Source organism: Montipora capricornis, chromosome 4 (assembly GCF_036669925.1).
Source record: "Montipora capricornis isolate CH-2021 chromosome 4, ASM3666992v2, whole genome shotgun sequence".
In the NCBI taxonomy this organism is placed as follows: Eukaryota; Metazoa; Cnidaria; class Anthozoa; order Scleractinia; family Acroporidae; genus Montipora; species Montipora capricornis.
In genome coordinates this window covers 18,995,834-19,010,833 of record NC_090886.1, presented here as the reverse complement: position 1 = coordinate 19,010,833, position 15,000 = coordinate 18,995,834, and the positions used below count along the sequence as shown (strand labels likewise).

Here is a 15,000-nt window from a genome sequence, read left to right as displayed (position 1 = left end):
CACGCTGTTGTAACATTTCAAGCCAATGATAAAAATGTAATTAATAAGGGGAAGGTCACTCACCGTGCTTGCTTCCATAATACGATGCTGATGAATATGTCTATTTAAAGCCACTTTGACAATGCTTGCGCATCCCCAATGTTGGACAAATTTAGCTGAATTTTATGAAACAATGTAGTCCATGACATTACACAGAACCTGGTCATTCTACGTTAAATTCACATACGAACCTGAAAAATCTATTTGCATGCCTTCGCGAGTAGTTAGCCTTCCAAAATAGATTTAACTTGAGTGGGGCTGTTCCACTCGTATTGGCTCCTTCCGTACAATTTTATGAAATTGCAAAAAATCTGGCTGTTTTTTTTACTACTCCATGAAGACACTGTTCTCAGTAAAAATATGAATTAAAAAATTGTGGTCACTGTACATGTACTTGTTCATGGGAAAATAGCCCTTTTTTGACGGATGAAGCTTGGAGTCAATGAAAACCCGGCATTTTAGGAATGTGCACGAGCTAATGTGTGCACCAGTGATGGAAGAAATTATGTGCAGTAGCATTGCAGAATGCAAAAAACCAGAGAATCATGTTATGTTGGTCCCTGCTTTTGCAAGCTGTGATTGGGCATTAACATTTTTGTGCACCTGCAGCCTCTGATAAATCTAAGGATGTGTTTGCTTCTTGCTCCCAGAGAATAAGAATAAATATTGTCACTGTATCTCCCATTTCTATCTTTTACTCATGATTGTATGCTTTCTTTCCCAGAATTATAGATACACAGAAATCATCATTAGCTGAATCTCAGATCAAGATTGGTAAACTTAATGAGGATCTTGTTCTGGCAAAGGTGCTGTCGTACTGGTCACATGTTCATACCTATCTCATGTTTAGCTTGATTTTGGTTTCTTGATAATCTTTTTTTATAAAAGGTTGCACTCAAATAATTACATTTTTGGTAAAACTGTGCACAATAACAAATGGAATAACAGAAAGAACGTGAATGTGAAAATGTGATCAAAACTAGGCTTTAAAACTACAGATATTTGGATACTCTGCCAGTTACTCGACAGACTCTACTTAAATATACACACAGTCCACAAGGCCATAAACATTCATTGCATTCTTTGGCATAGCTGTATTAGGGATATAAATAAATAATCTGACCAGTTGCTGCATTGTTCAGAGTTGTTTGTAACTTACAGGAAGGCGATTTCTTAGGAGAAAGCAATAGAAATGAGTCATATTGTTTATAATCTGAATTGCCAACTTACATATTCAACACAAATACTTTTGGATACTATTTTTTAAAGGAGGGCTTGCTATAATTGTTTGTTCTTATTTGTTGCAACACCCCAGGGTTCTTGCTAAGTTTTTGCACAGGAGGTAAAAAACCAAAAATAGCAGGTAACTTTGTTACCTGCCCCTGCATGGGTTGGCAAGCTCAAGTCTTAACTTGACGTTCGTATCGATCGCTGTCACATGCCAGCGGCTGCTAAATTAATTTAATACTCAGCAAAAGGAAAGTAGGTTATGCTATTTCATTGGCTGTCACCTAGGGGGGTCCGGGGGCATGCCCCCCCGGAAACATTTTGAAAATTTGAGTCCCAGAAATGCAATTTTCTGCATTTTCAGAAAAGATTTACAAAATTCTAAAGGTACAAAAATGTCCCATAAAATCTCAAAAGTAACACTTTTTTGACATCTGCATTCAATAATTTATGTAACTTCTTTGATTAATATTGCCGTTTAAGAAGTAAAAGTTCTGGGTTTTCGTATTTACAATTAAAACAACAACACTGACTAGCTCGCAACTAGCTATGAGCATTAACCTATACTTCAATGTTAACCATTATAGCTTACGCTTATGTGCTTTGTTGTATTCATAAGTAACAGATTTAGCTGCTTTTAGGACGGACGCTGGAGGCGTAAGAAAGTGGTGTCTATGCGTGTGGGCGTGAGAAATATATCAAATGCGTGTGTCTCACGCAAAATGCGTGAGAGTTGGAAGGTCTGCAAATGGTATATTTTCGAAACAATAACATGTGCCAGATATCTTCACAGGATTGGTTGGAGGGGGAAAGCAATATTTTCCCATAAACGAAATGTAATTTCACCTTTGAACAAATGAACATTCCTTGGATAATTTCGGTAAATATTTCAGTGAAACAGCCGGTAACATTTACTTGAACAGCCGGTAAAAATAACCGGTTACCGGCTCTTAACAAGAACCCTGACACCCTATTTATCGTCCAGCAGAGTTAGTTGCTTACTGTAGTTTTAGAATTAAGAGGGTTGAGTTTCCACTGAAAATAAGGAAGCAGGGAATTAAAAATTAATATTTCATTTTGTGTTTGGTTGAAAGGAACTTCACATCAAAGATGTGAAGGCGGTGGAAAAGATGTATGGTGAAAAAACTGAAGTTACAGAAAAGATGGTGAAACAATTGGTAAGATGCCTTTTTAAGTGATTCGGAACAGAGGGCAACTTTTTAGCGGTTGGCCTCTATTCCTCTTAACCTATGTCATTGCTAGTTTGTTGTTTATTGCCTTTTCAAATACTTAAATTTTCATGAGCCAACATTTTGCAAGCCAACAGCTTTTGAATTTTTCTAGACCCCTATTATTCAAATATGTTTATTGTGTTCGACATTAGACCGCATTTCTAATCTTAAGTAGGGTGAGCTTTAGCAAGTTTTTGTTTGTCGTTTATTTGCTATCTAAAAGTTCTACTCTGATCCAAAAATTCACTCTTCTTTTTCCTTCAGATTTTGAAAGCTTGTTTGCTTGACACCTGACTGGCAAAATCTTGAGCTTCGAATTTTATCCGAAGGCTGTTTTCTTTGAGTGCAAGTTTAGACTCGCTAGCTTAAAACTGCAGCATGTAAATGCACCTTATTAGTTAATTTAGGGGTGTGCAGGCACATTGCATTTTTAAACTATCGTTAGTCTTAAACGTCATCTTATCCTTGATCCAGCTCTCTCAAGATTTTAAAGTTAGTAATGACGGACCATTAATTAGGAAAATGTCAAAATAAACAGGTGTCTTTTTGAAATGAAGGCTTAAGACTTCGGTCACTTAATGTTCAGTTACTGTAACAAAATCAAAAGTAGAATTGACTTTTGGTCATAGTAGCACTTTATGTGTATCGTCACCTCGGTTTTGATCAATTCAAAATATGCACAAATGATAATCATGCACCTCTTGATTGTTCGTATGGAGTCAATTTTCGCCAACACGCTGATTTTTTGGCAAGGGACATCTTTAAATAGTAATCTCTCAGACAATTTTTAAAAAAATCCAGATTTTATTTTTGTGGTGTCATCTCTTTACTCCAAACTTTGCATCTTTAGCCACATTCCACAAGCCTCACACATTAGTTGTTTTGATACATATTCTTTTCATAAATGCATCATCTGCATGGTATCCCCGCTCATCTGGTGATTCTGACCTCCAAATTTCTCCCAAGTACTGCACTTTAATCTCAGATTTTGGCCAGGATTCCATGAAATATGAGTATTCGACTTGGAAAAAAAAAAAGGATTTACGGTGCATATGGGTCTCCCATCCAGATAACATCCCTGCCCGACATCGGGCAAAGGGCTTTCACATGTGGGAGGAGGGGCACTAAATTAAGCTCTTATTTAGTATTGACTACTGTTAACCTGAATTTGGTGATTCAGAAGTCTTTCTCGTATATATGACACGAGCAGTAGAACTACAGTACAGCCCAAAAATAATGCAATCCCAAGAGCTTGTTTTTGTGTCCGCAAGCTGGTAACTTGCAGTTTCTTGCAGTTACTTGTGCCACAATTCTTCCAGCTGCAAGAACTTTGTTGCGGTTGGAAGTTGACATCGCAAGAACTTCTTTCCGTTAAGAAATCTGGACCGCAAGAACTTCCTTGCGGCAAAATCTCAGAAAGAAGGTGATATAAAAACTGACAAGACACTAGTTTTCGGGGTCAAGCATGGTCGAATCTCCTATTATAACGTGTATGGTGCAAAATAAAAAGTGGAGTGACAGTCACGACAGCGGGAGTTATAGGTATCTCATGTAAACAAATGAATTGCCATGATATGATGATTTTTTAGTACGTGTGCACAGACTTGTCGTTTGATAGCAATCAGAATAAATATCAGACAAAAACCTTTTCGACTACCATAAATCCCATTCAAAGAAATGTTTATCAAAGGAGGGATGAGAATATAATTATATCTCCTTCCACGCAAACCATTTGCTGCAAATGTAGAATGTTGTCACACTGTTGATAAGTCATGCAAGAGGCTCAAAAATCAGCCTCCTACACATATATTTTCCAATAAGCTGGATATATTGTCGTTCTATGATATTTTCTCCACATTTGAAATACCTTATCCGATTAAATTAAGGTTGATTGTGCATCCGACTCTCAGTTCACGATAACTGTTACGTTGATGGCTAGAAGAAGATCAACACAAATCAAGTTTAATGTGTCCTGGAGTCCCAGAGAGGCAGATTCTCTAAGGCAACTTGGCATCACATGCAAATTGCTACGCGTTCAATCTACAACAGATTCAAACTTTCGTTATTTAGAAGTGGTTTGTTACTAGTACAATGTATGCTTGCGAGCCTACTTGTTGGAAATTACATGGTGTGATTGAAGAAGGAATTTTCTTTTTCTGAAAGTACTGTTTTGAAACATACACGCTCAACTGCCTTTCTTTAAGCGAGTGTGTTAAATATGGAGTGTGACAAACTGGGTATGACCAAGCGTCAAGTTTTGATCCCATGGCCATAAAATGTTTCCCATGAAGATAACATGTGTATTCCTTCCCTCTAGAAGCGATTTATGTTTTGGAAAACACAATACATGATCAGCTCTTTGAACAAGCAACACGGGCGCGACCCGACTACTCTTGCGGTTGAACCTGCTAACTTCTTGCGCTTTTTGCATCTTGCGGTTAGGTTAGTAACTTCTTGCGGCAAGCTTTCCAATTTCTTGTGCTTTGAATGTTCTTTTCACTTCTTGCACCAGCTTGCATGTTCTTGTGCTACTCCTTGCACGTGCATTATTTTTGGGCTGTTCTTGTAATAACCACAGCAATTTACCCTGTAACTTGTTGTGAAAGAGAAGTTGAGGTGAACTGGGAAATGATCAACTTCTCAGCCTCAATGCCATTGTTACTGTATTCCCTCTGGTAACCACTTGTCCTTTTAGGGGGCTCTTTACATTGCATCTTTTCCTCAGAAACGATGCCTAGTTATCTTCACTTTCTCCTCCACAAGGTTATCTATTCCTGGGAACCACACTTTGTGTCTCCGAAGTTCTTTGGTTTTCACCATCCCTTGGTGATCCTTGATGCCGCAGATCAACTGCTTTATTTCTGAGGGAAGTGGGTATAACGATCCTGTTTGCTCTCAAGACCAAGCCATTGAATTCTAAGATATCTTCTTTCAGTTGCTTGTACTGCTTTAACAACGGCTTGCAACTCTACATCTTCTTTGGTTGCTTGCTTAATTTGTTAGAGCGTCACTGCCTTTGGGACAGCATTGTTGCACACAAAATGGACGTAATCTTCAGCAACATTCTGTTCCACTGGTTTTGAACTGGGATGCGGGCTCATGAAATCAGCAGGGTTTTCTGCATCTCTGCCAGGTCGCTAAACAAGTTTACAGTCATAAGGCATCAAGCGAAGTTTCCACCTTTCAATCCGTGCTGAGGCTTGCTTGTGGTTACTAGAGATACCAATGAGTGGCCTGTGATCAGTGATGACTGAAAACTGAGCTCCAAGACGTAGAGATGAAAATGTTCTACGCGCCATACTACAGCAAGCATTTCTCGCTCTGTTTGAGAATAACAGCTCTCAATATCACTCAAGGCTCGACTTGCATAACTGAGAGCTTTCCCTTCTTGCAACAACAAACCACCAAGGCCAACTGGGCTTGCATCAACAGTTATTTCGGTCTTCTTCTTTGGGTCAAAATATGACATCACTTGGTCTCCGACGAAAACTTCTTTCAACTCTGCTAATGCTCTCTGTTCTTCTTGTTCCCATTTCCAGGGTGTGTCTTGTCTTGTCAGCAGACGAAGTGGGGCTGTGATCATGGCATAGTTCGAAATGAAACGTGATACATACCGAGTCATGCCAAGCAAAGACTTGACTTCACTGGGATTCTTCGGAGGACTTGCTGTTTGGATTGCTTCGATCTTCAAAGGATCTGGTCTGATGCCACTGGAGCTGTATATGTGCCCATAAAACTTGATTTCGGTTTTGGAGAACTCACACTTGTCTTCATTGAAGAACACCACGAAGGCTCATGGCATGCTCTTCTTGGCTTTTCCCGAACACAATGTTCTTACATCCGTGTGAGCCTGTAAGGAGCTCTCTGATTCCTTCTTGGAAAATTTCGGATGCTGCATTGACTCCGAATGGCAGTCGCTTGTATCGTCGTAAGCCAATATGGGTGCTGAAAGCGGTGACATTGCGACTTTCCAGTGCAAGTTCAAGTTGGTGATACCCTGAAGACAGATCTAATGTGCTAAAATGGGTTGCCCCATTTAAATCAGCAATGAGGTCATTTATGGTTGGCATTAGGTGTTTTTCTCTCTTGATTGCTTTGTTTGCCTCACGCATATCAACACAGATTCGGACAGCTCCAGATTTCTTTGGCACGACGACAATGGGACTAATCCAAGGAGTGGGACCATCAACTTGTTCGATGATATCAAGCTCTTCTAACCTTTCAAGCTCTTTCTCCACGGCATCTTGAACACGAAAAGGTATTCTACAGTGTGGTTGTTGTCTGGGGATCACCTCAGGATCGACATGTAACTTAATCATCTTGTTGGGTACCTTTCCTACACCTCAAAACAAAGACTTGAACTCTTCCTTGAGGGAGTCAGGGCTGTTCTCTGTCTTCTCAGCAACGGTGGCAGTGTTAACAGACATCACAATCAAGCCAAGCTTCTGTGCAGTGTTGTAGCTGAGGAGATTTCCAGTCGTACCCTTCACAACGTGTAACTGAATGGTAGTGGTGATGGTATTAGATTTTATAGATGCTGTGAAAGTTCCTGGCACAGGGAGAGGGTTTGCTGATCCATACGAATAAATCTTGTTCTGGCAAGGCTGTAGCCTTTGGTTACCAGAATTGCTCATTCTTCAAAAGGTTGACAGATGCACCTGTATCAATCATCATCTCTACAAAAGTTCCATCTATTTCTACTCGACACATTGGAGGCTTCTTGCTCTCTAGATAATTTACTCTGTATGCGTACTCGTATTCTTCATTGGACTGTTGGCGAGGGTTCACATACGCCACAGTTTACAGTTTTGATCTGCAAACATGAGCAAAATGACCAACTTTGTCACAAGCTCTGCATGATTTACCATGAGCTGGACATGCATTCCTATGATGAGCATTTCTCGGGAGCTCTAGTGGGCTTGTTTGTGTAATGACAATTGCCTGACCGTGTCAGTGACTGGGTTGAACGTGACGGCAAGGAGTTTGTGCTTTGCGGCCAGGAACGACGATCGCTTCCCATGCTCTTGGTTCTGTGAATATCGGAGTCGGTTTTTTCCACTTATTTGGCTTGTTTCTCGCTGAGTCCTAACGCTCGTCCCAACTTTAAGAGTTGCTTTATTGATGTCGGAAAATTCACAGGTTTTCGCAAGCTGCTGCAGTCGAGTATGAAAGCTATCAAGCAATTCATCTTCGTTTTGTTTTGACTGTCGAAAATTGAAGACTTCATAGGCTATGTTCGTCTGTGGCGAGAAGTATCATTAAGTTCGACGACCGCAGTGTCATAATCATTGTTGCCTCCAGTGTCGGGCAAACTGTCAAATATTTAAGCGACTGCTTGACCAGCATAATGAAGTAAAAGCGCTCGCTTTCATTTGGGAGCTGTGATATTCATTCCAGTGAGCAGGCACTCTAGTCTGCCAAGCCATTTTTGCCATCGGGGACCTGCGTTGCCGTTTGGTAATGAAACCACCATGGGTTTTTAAACGAGCCGCAAGCTGCTGCTTTGTCTTGAATATTCTGAGAAAACACCATCCGATCGCCACGACAATCGCTTGGGGGCTACTAATGCATAACCAAAGTGGTTTAACTGTGAAAAATGCTAACTCCTCGTCCCCAGATGTGGTGTCGAGCCAACTGGGAGTAAACACAACACCATGCTCGTGTTCCAGAGATTTTACTCGCTCACGTGTTTTGTTAATACATGTGCATAATTATGACTGATTAACGACATTACACCTACTAACATCTTGCTGGTAATATTGTGATGAATCAGGTTGAGGATCGAGTTGATGGAATTCTTGAGGTAATTCCGTGAATCTCCAGATTGTGCTTTCTCGTGCATTTCTCTAAGTCATCAAGCTGCATTCTTGCGGTTCCGGGATCCTCATGTAGGGTGTTGACACTATCTTTCATTTCATGAAGCAAATCCTTGAGCAGTGACACTTAATATTTAAGCTTCTGGTTTTCTTGTTTTAGAGATTCTAGTTTGCTGTTATTGAATTCTATAGAGAGCTTCAATTCTTTATATTGCTTTCGCAGAGCACAGTTTTCTTGTAGTAACTCGATCGTTTATGTTTCTACTAGTTTTGTTCATTACGATCCTAATATTGCCATCATCCTTGATGTAGTTCATATCCACAAGGGTCTTAATTGGAGGTATATCAGGTGGGCTTCCACTACTGTTTCTTTCTTTGCACTTTCTATGTATGGTTGACATCTCAATGTTCTCTTCACTTCCTTTTTGTGACATTTTCTTTAAGTGGAGAAGGGACCACAGCTAACAAAGAATATCCTCTGCCAATAAGAAGAAAGTTAGTTTGAAGAAGAATTGCATATGTTACAACAATACTCGTTTAATTAAAGAAAATAGAGACAATTACAACGTAATATAAATCAACTCAGATAACCAAAAATCTTGCTCAGAATAGAAACAAACTAGACGAGCTGACTAGGTTTTGCATGAGTAAGAAGAAAAGACAAAAAATAAGAAAAGTCAAAGAAGTACACTGAAGTTGAAAATAAATTAATAGTATATAAAAAAAAACCCTCATTGTTCTTGTGCAATGTGGCAGGCAGTTGTGAAGGTGAATGCTGTTTCTTTATTAAATTTCACGTTTGGTGTTTCACATTTTGTTCATCTTGTGGGTGAAATAAGGCTACTTATTAATTCATGTTTGTAGCCAGTCATACTTAATTGTTTTCTTTTTCCATTATTTGGCCAACAACAACATTAGGTTGAAGAACTGTGATGTTTTGAGCACTTTATCTGTCTTGAAAGAATTGTATGTTTCATTTATCTGTCTTGACACAAACAAAGTCGTTAACTTAAAACTGTTTGGCCTTTTGTCTTGCAAGTTCCATTTTTTTGGTTATGTTTGGCTTGTTTTTGATTAGTTTCAGTCTTAACTCGCTTACACATTTTGAATGAACAATCTTGTGCTTTCCTTTCCACGTTACTAAGTTTTATTTGGTATTGAATCTGCTTTTCTGCTATTTTTTGAGTGCGTGCAGTATTACATTTAATGTCTGGTTCTTTTCTTGGTTTCACCTCACTTCCAGTCATGGTTTCCTCTTCTTGTTCAGTGTTTGATTCCTCTTCACATTTCCTTGTTCTGTTGTTGCTTCTGCTGTTGAGACTATTGACGGCAAAAGGCTAGCTCATATGGGAGTCTGGAGGTAGCTCTGTGTTTGGGGATATTTCTTTTATATGCGGCCACTCCTAGAAATGAACACCAACTATTTTCTTCAAGATGTTTGTCAAGTTCTCTTTAGCTGTCCTGTTGTTCCTTTTAACTTGTCCTTGTGTCTGTGGAGTTCTTGGAGCGCCAGCCATCAGATTGATTTTATGGTTCTGGAAAACCTCCATTATGTCTTTGTTTTCTTTTTGTATGCAGTGTTGTCACAACCGATTTTGTCTTCGGGAGTCCCAGGGCCTCCTTACTGAATAATAGGGGCCCTGCAGGAGCTTAAGTGGGACAAAGTTACTTGTGCTACTTGACTAGGGTGGAAAAAGTCCTTCGTAATTTCTCAGCCACTTCATCATGGCATGTTAAAATTGACACTCTTGCAATGTTGGCCCTTCGACAATATTGTAAATGTATTTGATTTGTTTGCCTCAAGACAGATCTTACAGGTCATGATCTTTTTGTCAGCATTATAGGCAAACCATGTGCATTTTGACTGCCATTCACTCTGAAAAGCACTGTCTTTCTTCAGTGAAACAATGTTTTGATGTTTGCTTGCCACGTTGTCCTTTTCATGATTCTCTTTACCAGCGTTTCGAAGATCTTCTACACTTTCTTAAATCCTTGATACTTGGGGCGAAAGAATCTAATTTTCTGTGTGCCACAATGAACATGAGCCCTCGCTCTGAATTATCTGTTACACAAAGGACCTACCTGATCCAATGTGGTGGTCAAGATGTTGAAGCTGTGCCATGCTGTTGTGACTAACGAAGGAGAAAGTCAGTAAAATTGAAGGCTTTGAATACTTTCATAAACTGTTTTCATTCACTTGAAGAAGCAAAGAGATGGAATATCCACTTGACCATTAAAGCACAGCTACCTTACTTGCAAAAGTCTGTTTTGCTTGTAGCATCCTTGTGCACCATTTGCAACTGGGTGCATTTGCATGGCTTTTAATGCGCCATTTTTATTTGACTTTCTGGAATCTTGCAAGGGCATGGTCTGGTGAGAACACTGAGTATGCAGCTTTTTTGAAAAGCCATGATTATTCCAAGAGTCATTTGATTGATTTTAAAGCCTATTCACTGATCTTAGTTTGCAGAGGGAATTGCCACTGTAATGTTGTAATGTTCAATAACATGCAAAAGTAACTAGTGATATTTTCCACATGAATATCTCAAGTTCCTGAAGTCTATCAAATCAAATTGTTCATGTGATAGGAAATGACCTACCTGTATTGCCTTTGTTATTTATCTCCTCAATTCATTTGTGACACGCTTTTGTTGTTGATGAAGATGACAGAGACTAAGAAACAGTTATATGACATGTGAACTGGAGCTGAATGAGCTTTGCATAAAACACTTAAAATTTCCTTCCTTGCTACAATGATCTCTGGACAATATGTTGTCATTTAAAATGGTTCATTGTATTCTCGTAGTTTTTGCTACATCCATTTCAGTAAGTATGAAGTTTTCATGGTTTGTGTTTTCATCTTTGAGCCAGTTTTTGTCATTCTAGAAGGACTCATTGTGTATGTGTATACACCTTATTGCAAAATAGGAGTCATTTTAGTATCCTCTTGCTTGCAAATAAGCCCTAGTTGCCTCGTTCAAAATAATACATAACCTTGAACAAGGCAACAAGGGATGATTTGCAAGAAAACAAAAGAATAACAAAATGGGGGCCACTTTGGAATAAGGTGTATAAAGACAGTGAGTTTGCTGTTTCCTTTTTTAGAACTTTTCATGGCATTCTTTGTGCTATACTGTGTGAACATTTCTTGCATGGCTGTGGCCTATGCGTTGCCCGAGACTTTAGGTTTATCAGCTATTTAAAATATTATTATTATTATTCAGGGCCTCTTATAGGGTGCAGCAAATTATGACATTTCATTTTAGCTTATTTAACAGTGTTCATTTGCTGTAAGGGGAGCATAATCCATTCCTTCAAGAACATATTTGAGCACAAGGGAACTACATATTGCAATTGACTTGGACAAAGACCTTTTCAAAGGAGCCGTTTTTTGTTGTAGTTGACAAAGCCCTCTAGGAATAGAAGGCATCTTCCAAAGCCATCGGTAGCAGCCTCTTCACGATGCGAAGTCGTTTCACCAATGGCAACAGACCGCCCAGCTGCCTTGGGCACTCCTGCTCGATCACTGATAGTTTTCGTACATACCACTCAACTAGCTAGGATACATCCATCTATCAGTAAATCATTGCAAGAACTTTGTTGACCCCGACAGTGGTGCACACACCAATACTATCGAAGGTGTGTGGGCTTTGGTCAAGAAGAAGTTAAAGTGGATGTGTGGTACCCTGTATGAATACATACCCAGCTACTTGGATGAGTTCACCTGGTTCCGGCTTTTGAAAAGGCCGAGCATTCGAGCAGTTGCTGAAAGACATAGCTGAACAGTTTCCACTGCAGTAAAACTGCAATATTAAAAATTGCTCCTTTAGGAGCCTCCACATAATTATTAAAAAGTCAATGATCAGTAAAGAGTTTAAACTTTCGAATCTTTTTTTAATGAACGAAAAATAAACATGGCAATGAGGTCAATATGTAGGCCGACATGCAAATTAACTCCCAGCTTTGGTAACTGACCCTTGCCAAAACATTGAGAAGACCTAGGTACTAGTGTTTAATGTATAAAATGACTGCTATTTGACTATCACGTTTTCGTCGTTCCTTAGGAAGTTGTTCTTGCTTCCAACAGAAAGAAATAACAAAATTTGAAAGAGTATTTCGACCAATGCGTATGTAGTGTGTGGACCAATGCAGGGGAAGTGTGTGGGCCGACGCAACGGTAGTGTGTTGATCGCGTGTCGACCAAAGCGTTGGCCGACGTGTTGGCTGACACGTTGGTGGGATTGGATTCTTTACTTTTACCATGAAAGGTACTGAGCTCTGCAGACAGTAGAGTGAAGCCCCCACACACAGAGAAGCATCTGTTCACAGTGCATTTTTTATGCATTTATGCCCAGTATGGACAAGGCTGTAAACATGAATGAATAACTTAGTGAGTGGAAGGCACATAGAGCAGTATTTCACATAGGAAAACACCTGCCCCATGTGCTGTGCAACAAAAACCAAAAAAATGCTTAACATTCGATAACGTAACACTAGAATTTGAGATATTCTACAAGAGCATTCTATAAGCAAGGAGTTTGATTGCATTTACACTGAGGTTCAGTAATATCCTGCACTATAGTTATTTAGGAAAATGTACCCTTTAAAAACATTCACTTAAAGATGGAGATGTGACATGAACGTGGTGGCTGAATGTCTCTTTAAACATCTAAAACTTACGCTCATTGCAGAACCATGCAACCTTTGCATAGCTTAACAATTTTTCTGTCCAGAACTAAAAAAAAAAAATGAGTTAAATGGATGTTTTTCATGTCTGTTTTGTTCCTCAGCAGCCTTCATGGTGAAAAACGTAACGCATGTTGTCTAGGACACATGCTAACAGATACATGTATACATTTAAAATGTGTTTTGCCAGATGAAAATAAAAAATGAAAAGGCTCTTTATGTCTTTATTTCTTTATTTTTTTACTTCTTACACAGCATGAATGCAGTGCAGGGTGTAAAGTGCAGGTTGCAGGTTTGGATGCAGTTCATTGTTTTACCATAACTGAAACAACCCAAATTTCTACAAAACTGCTAACCTTAGTCTTAAACATTATTTTTTCGGCCTAATGTTAGCATTAATAAAGGTTTTGGTTGTTTGAGCTATGGTGCAACAATGTCCTGCAACCTGCAGTTTACACCCTCCACCAAAAAGCAATATGCAGTTTATTGTGCCTGAACAGCTTCTCTCTGCTTTCTTTGAATGATTTATTCCTAGCAATACCGTTTTTTTAAGTGCATGAATGAATTTAGTTCTATAAGTAGTCTTTGATTTGTCATCTTTGTGATTCATGAGTTGACCCTAAAAACAATTAGTTGTAACAGTACTAGTTTTTAGTGGCATTCTCTATTTTAGAAATATCAGTTGAAGGAAAGCCTTGAAAAAGAGAATATTGCAAAGGTTGCTCATCAAGCAGAAATGGAGGTCAGAATTTAATTTAACATCTAAAGAAGCGTGACTTGAAAATGAATGTGGTTATGATATGTACTTTCTGCATAATATGCGAGAAAAACTGTTCAAAAATGTTTATGCAAGTGGATTTTTTCAACTTTGATTGGTTACTTATAATTCAAATTTTCACACAATTGAGAACAGGTTTTTGCCAGAGCCGGCAAAAACAATTTACGCTATCACACTATAATTGCTTGCGTAATTAAATTGCTGCATGAGAAATGACATCAAAATAACAGAAAAATGAAGGGCAAAAATTAAGAAAGTGAGGTTAATTACTGTTGAGAACGCATGTTTTATGAGTCAAATGAGTCAATGAGGTAAGGAAACAAACTGTCAAAGAAGGTAAAGTAAAGTAAAGTCAATTTATTTAACGTCGGTAGTTCCTTCAGTTATGAAACTGGTATCAATGGAAGCCGACGGTGCGCATTTTACCCCCCTCCATCTGTCATTGCTCTGTTTCACGGATATTTCAAGCTATAGCTACACGGGTCAGAGGAAAGTGGAAACAGACGTTGAAGTCACCGAGGATCGAACTAGGGACCCCTTGCTCTGAAAGCCGCGCACTTCGCAACTGGGCTACGCCTGCAAATGTTGGTTTTTCAGGAGAGGGGAAAACCGGAGTACCCGGGGAAAGTAGAGAACCAACAAACTCAACCCACATATACTGTAGAATCCCGGAATCGATCCTGGGCCTTATTGGTGGAAGGGCAGTGCTCTCACCACTGCGCCAGTCCTGCTCCCCCAGTAAGGAAGAGAATTGAGAGCATAGATCTACATGTAGCATAGTTAGTTTGATCAGCCAGCGATCAGCTTTGAAATCACTGAAACGTGTTTCTTGCACGGTTTGAAAAAAAAAAACGTTTAATCACATTATGGACGACTCAGTAATAATACTTGCTTTATTAAATCCTTCTAGGTTAGGAGAGTATACTGTACGACAGCTTGATATATGAGATGTGCTTTTCTTTTCAGGCTGTACTCCAAGCTAAAGACGATGAAGTCTTGTTTATCAGTGAGGAAATGAAGCAACAAACTGTAAAATTGAAGAATTTAATGCTGGAGCTAAGTGAAATAAGGGCCAACAGTGACGAAGTCTCGAAGGAAAAGAGAGGCTTAGAGGTAACATGGCTTTGAGATTTCCTTTTTGAGGTTAATTGTGGATGAAGAGGCTTGGGTTGTGTTTTTAATTGTTCATGGCTGCTCTGAGTAAGCATTGGCCACTTGGAAG

General features: G+C 39.2%; 1 protein-coding gene across 2 annotated transcripts in view; it reads left to right on the top strand.

The window, feature by feature from the left end:
• The window catches only part of LOC138045748 (CAP-Gly domain-containing linker protein 1-like), a 310,682-nt gene that overhangs the window by 167,414 nt on the left and 128,268 nt on the right, over positions 1–15,000 (top strand). For both annotated transcript variants that reach the window (XM_068892354.1, XM_068892353.1), the window contains 4 exons: positions 764–845; positions 2,361–2,444; positions 13,674–13,742; positions 14,745–14,891. In XM_068892354.1, the coding sequence (XP_068748455.1) occupies positions 764–845; positions 2,361–2,444; positions 13,674–13,742; positions 14,745–14,891 (382 nt within the window). The remainder of the gene's footprint in view (positions 1–763; positions 846–2,360; positions 2,445–13,673; positions 13,743–14,744; positions 14,892–15,000) is intronic.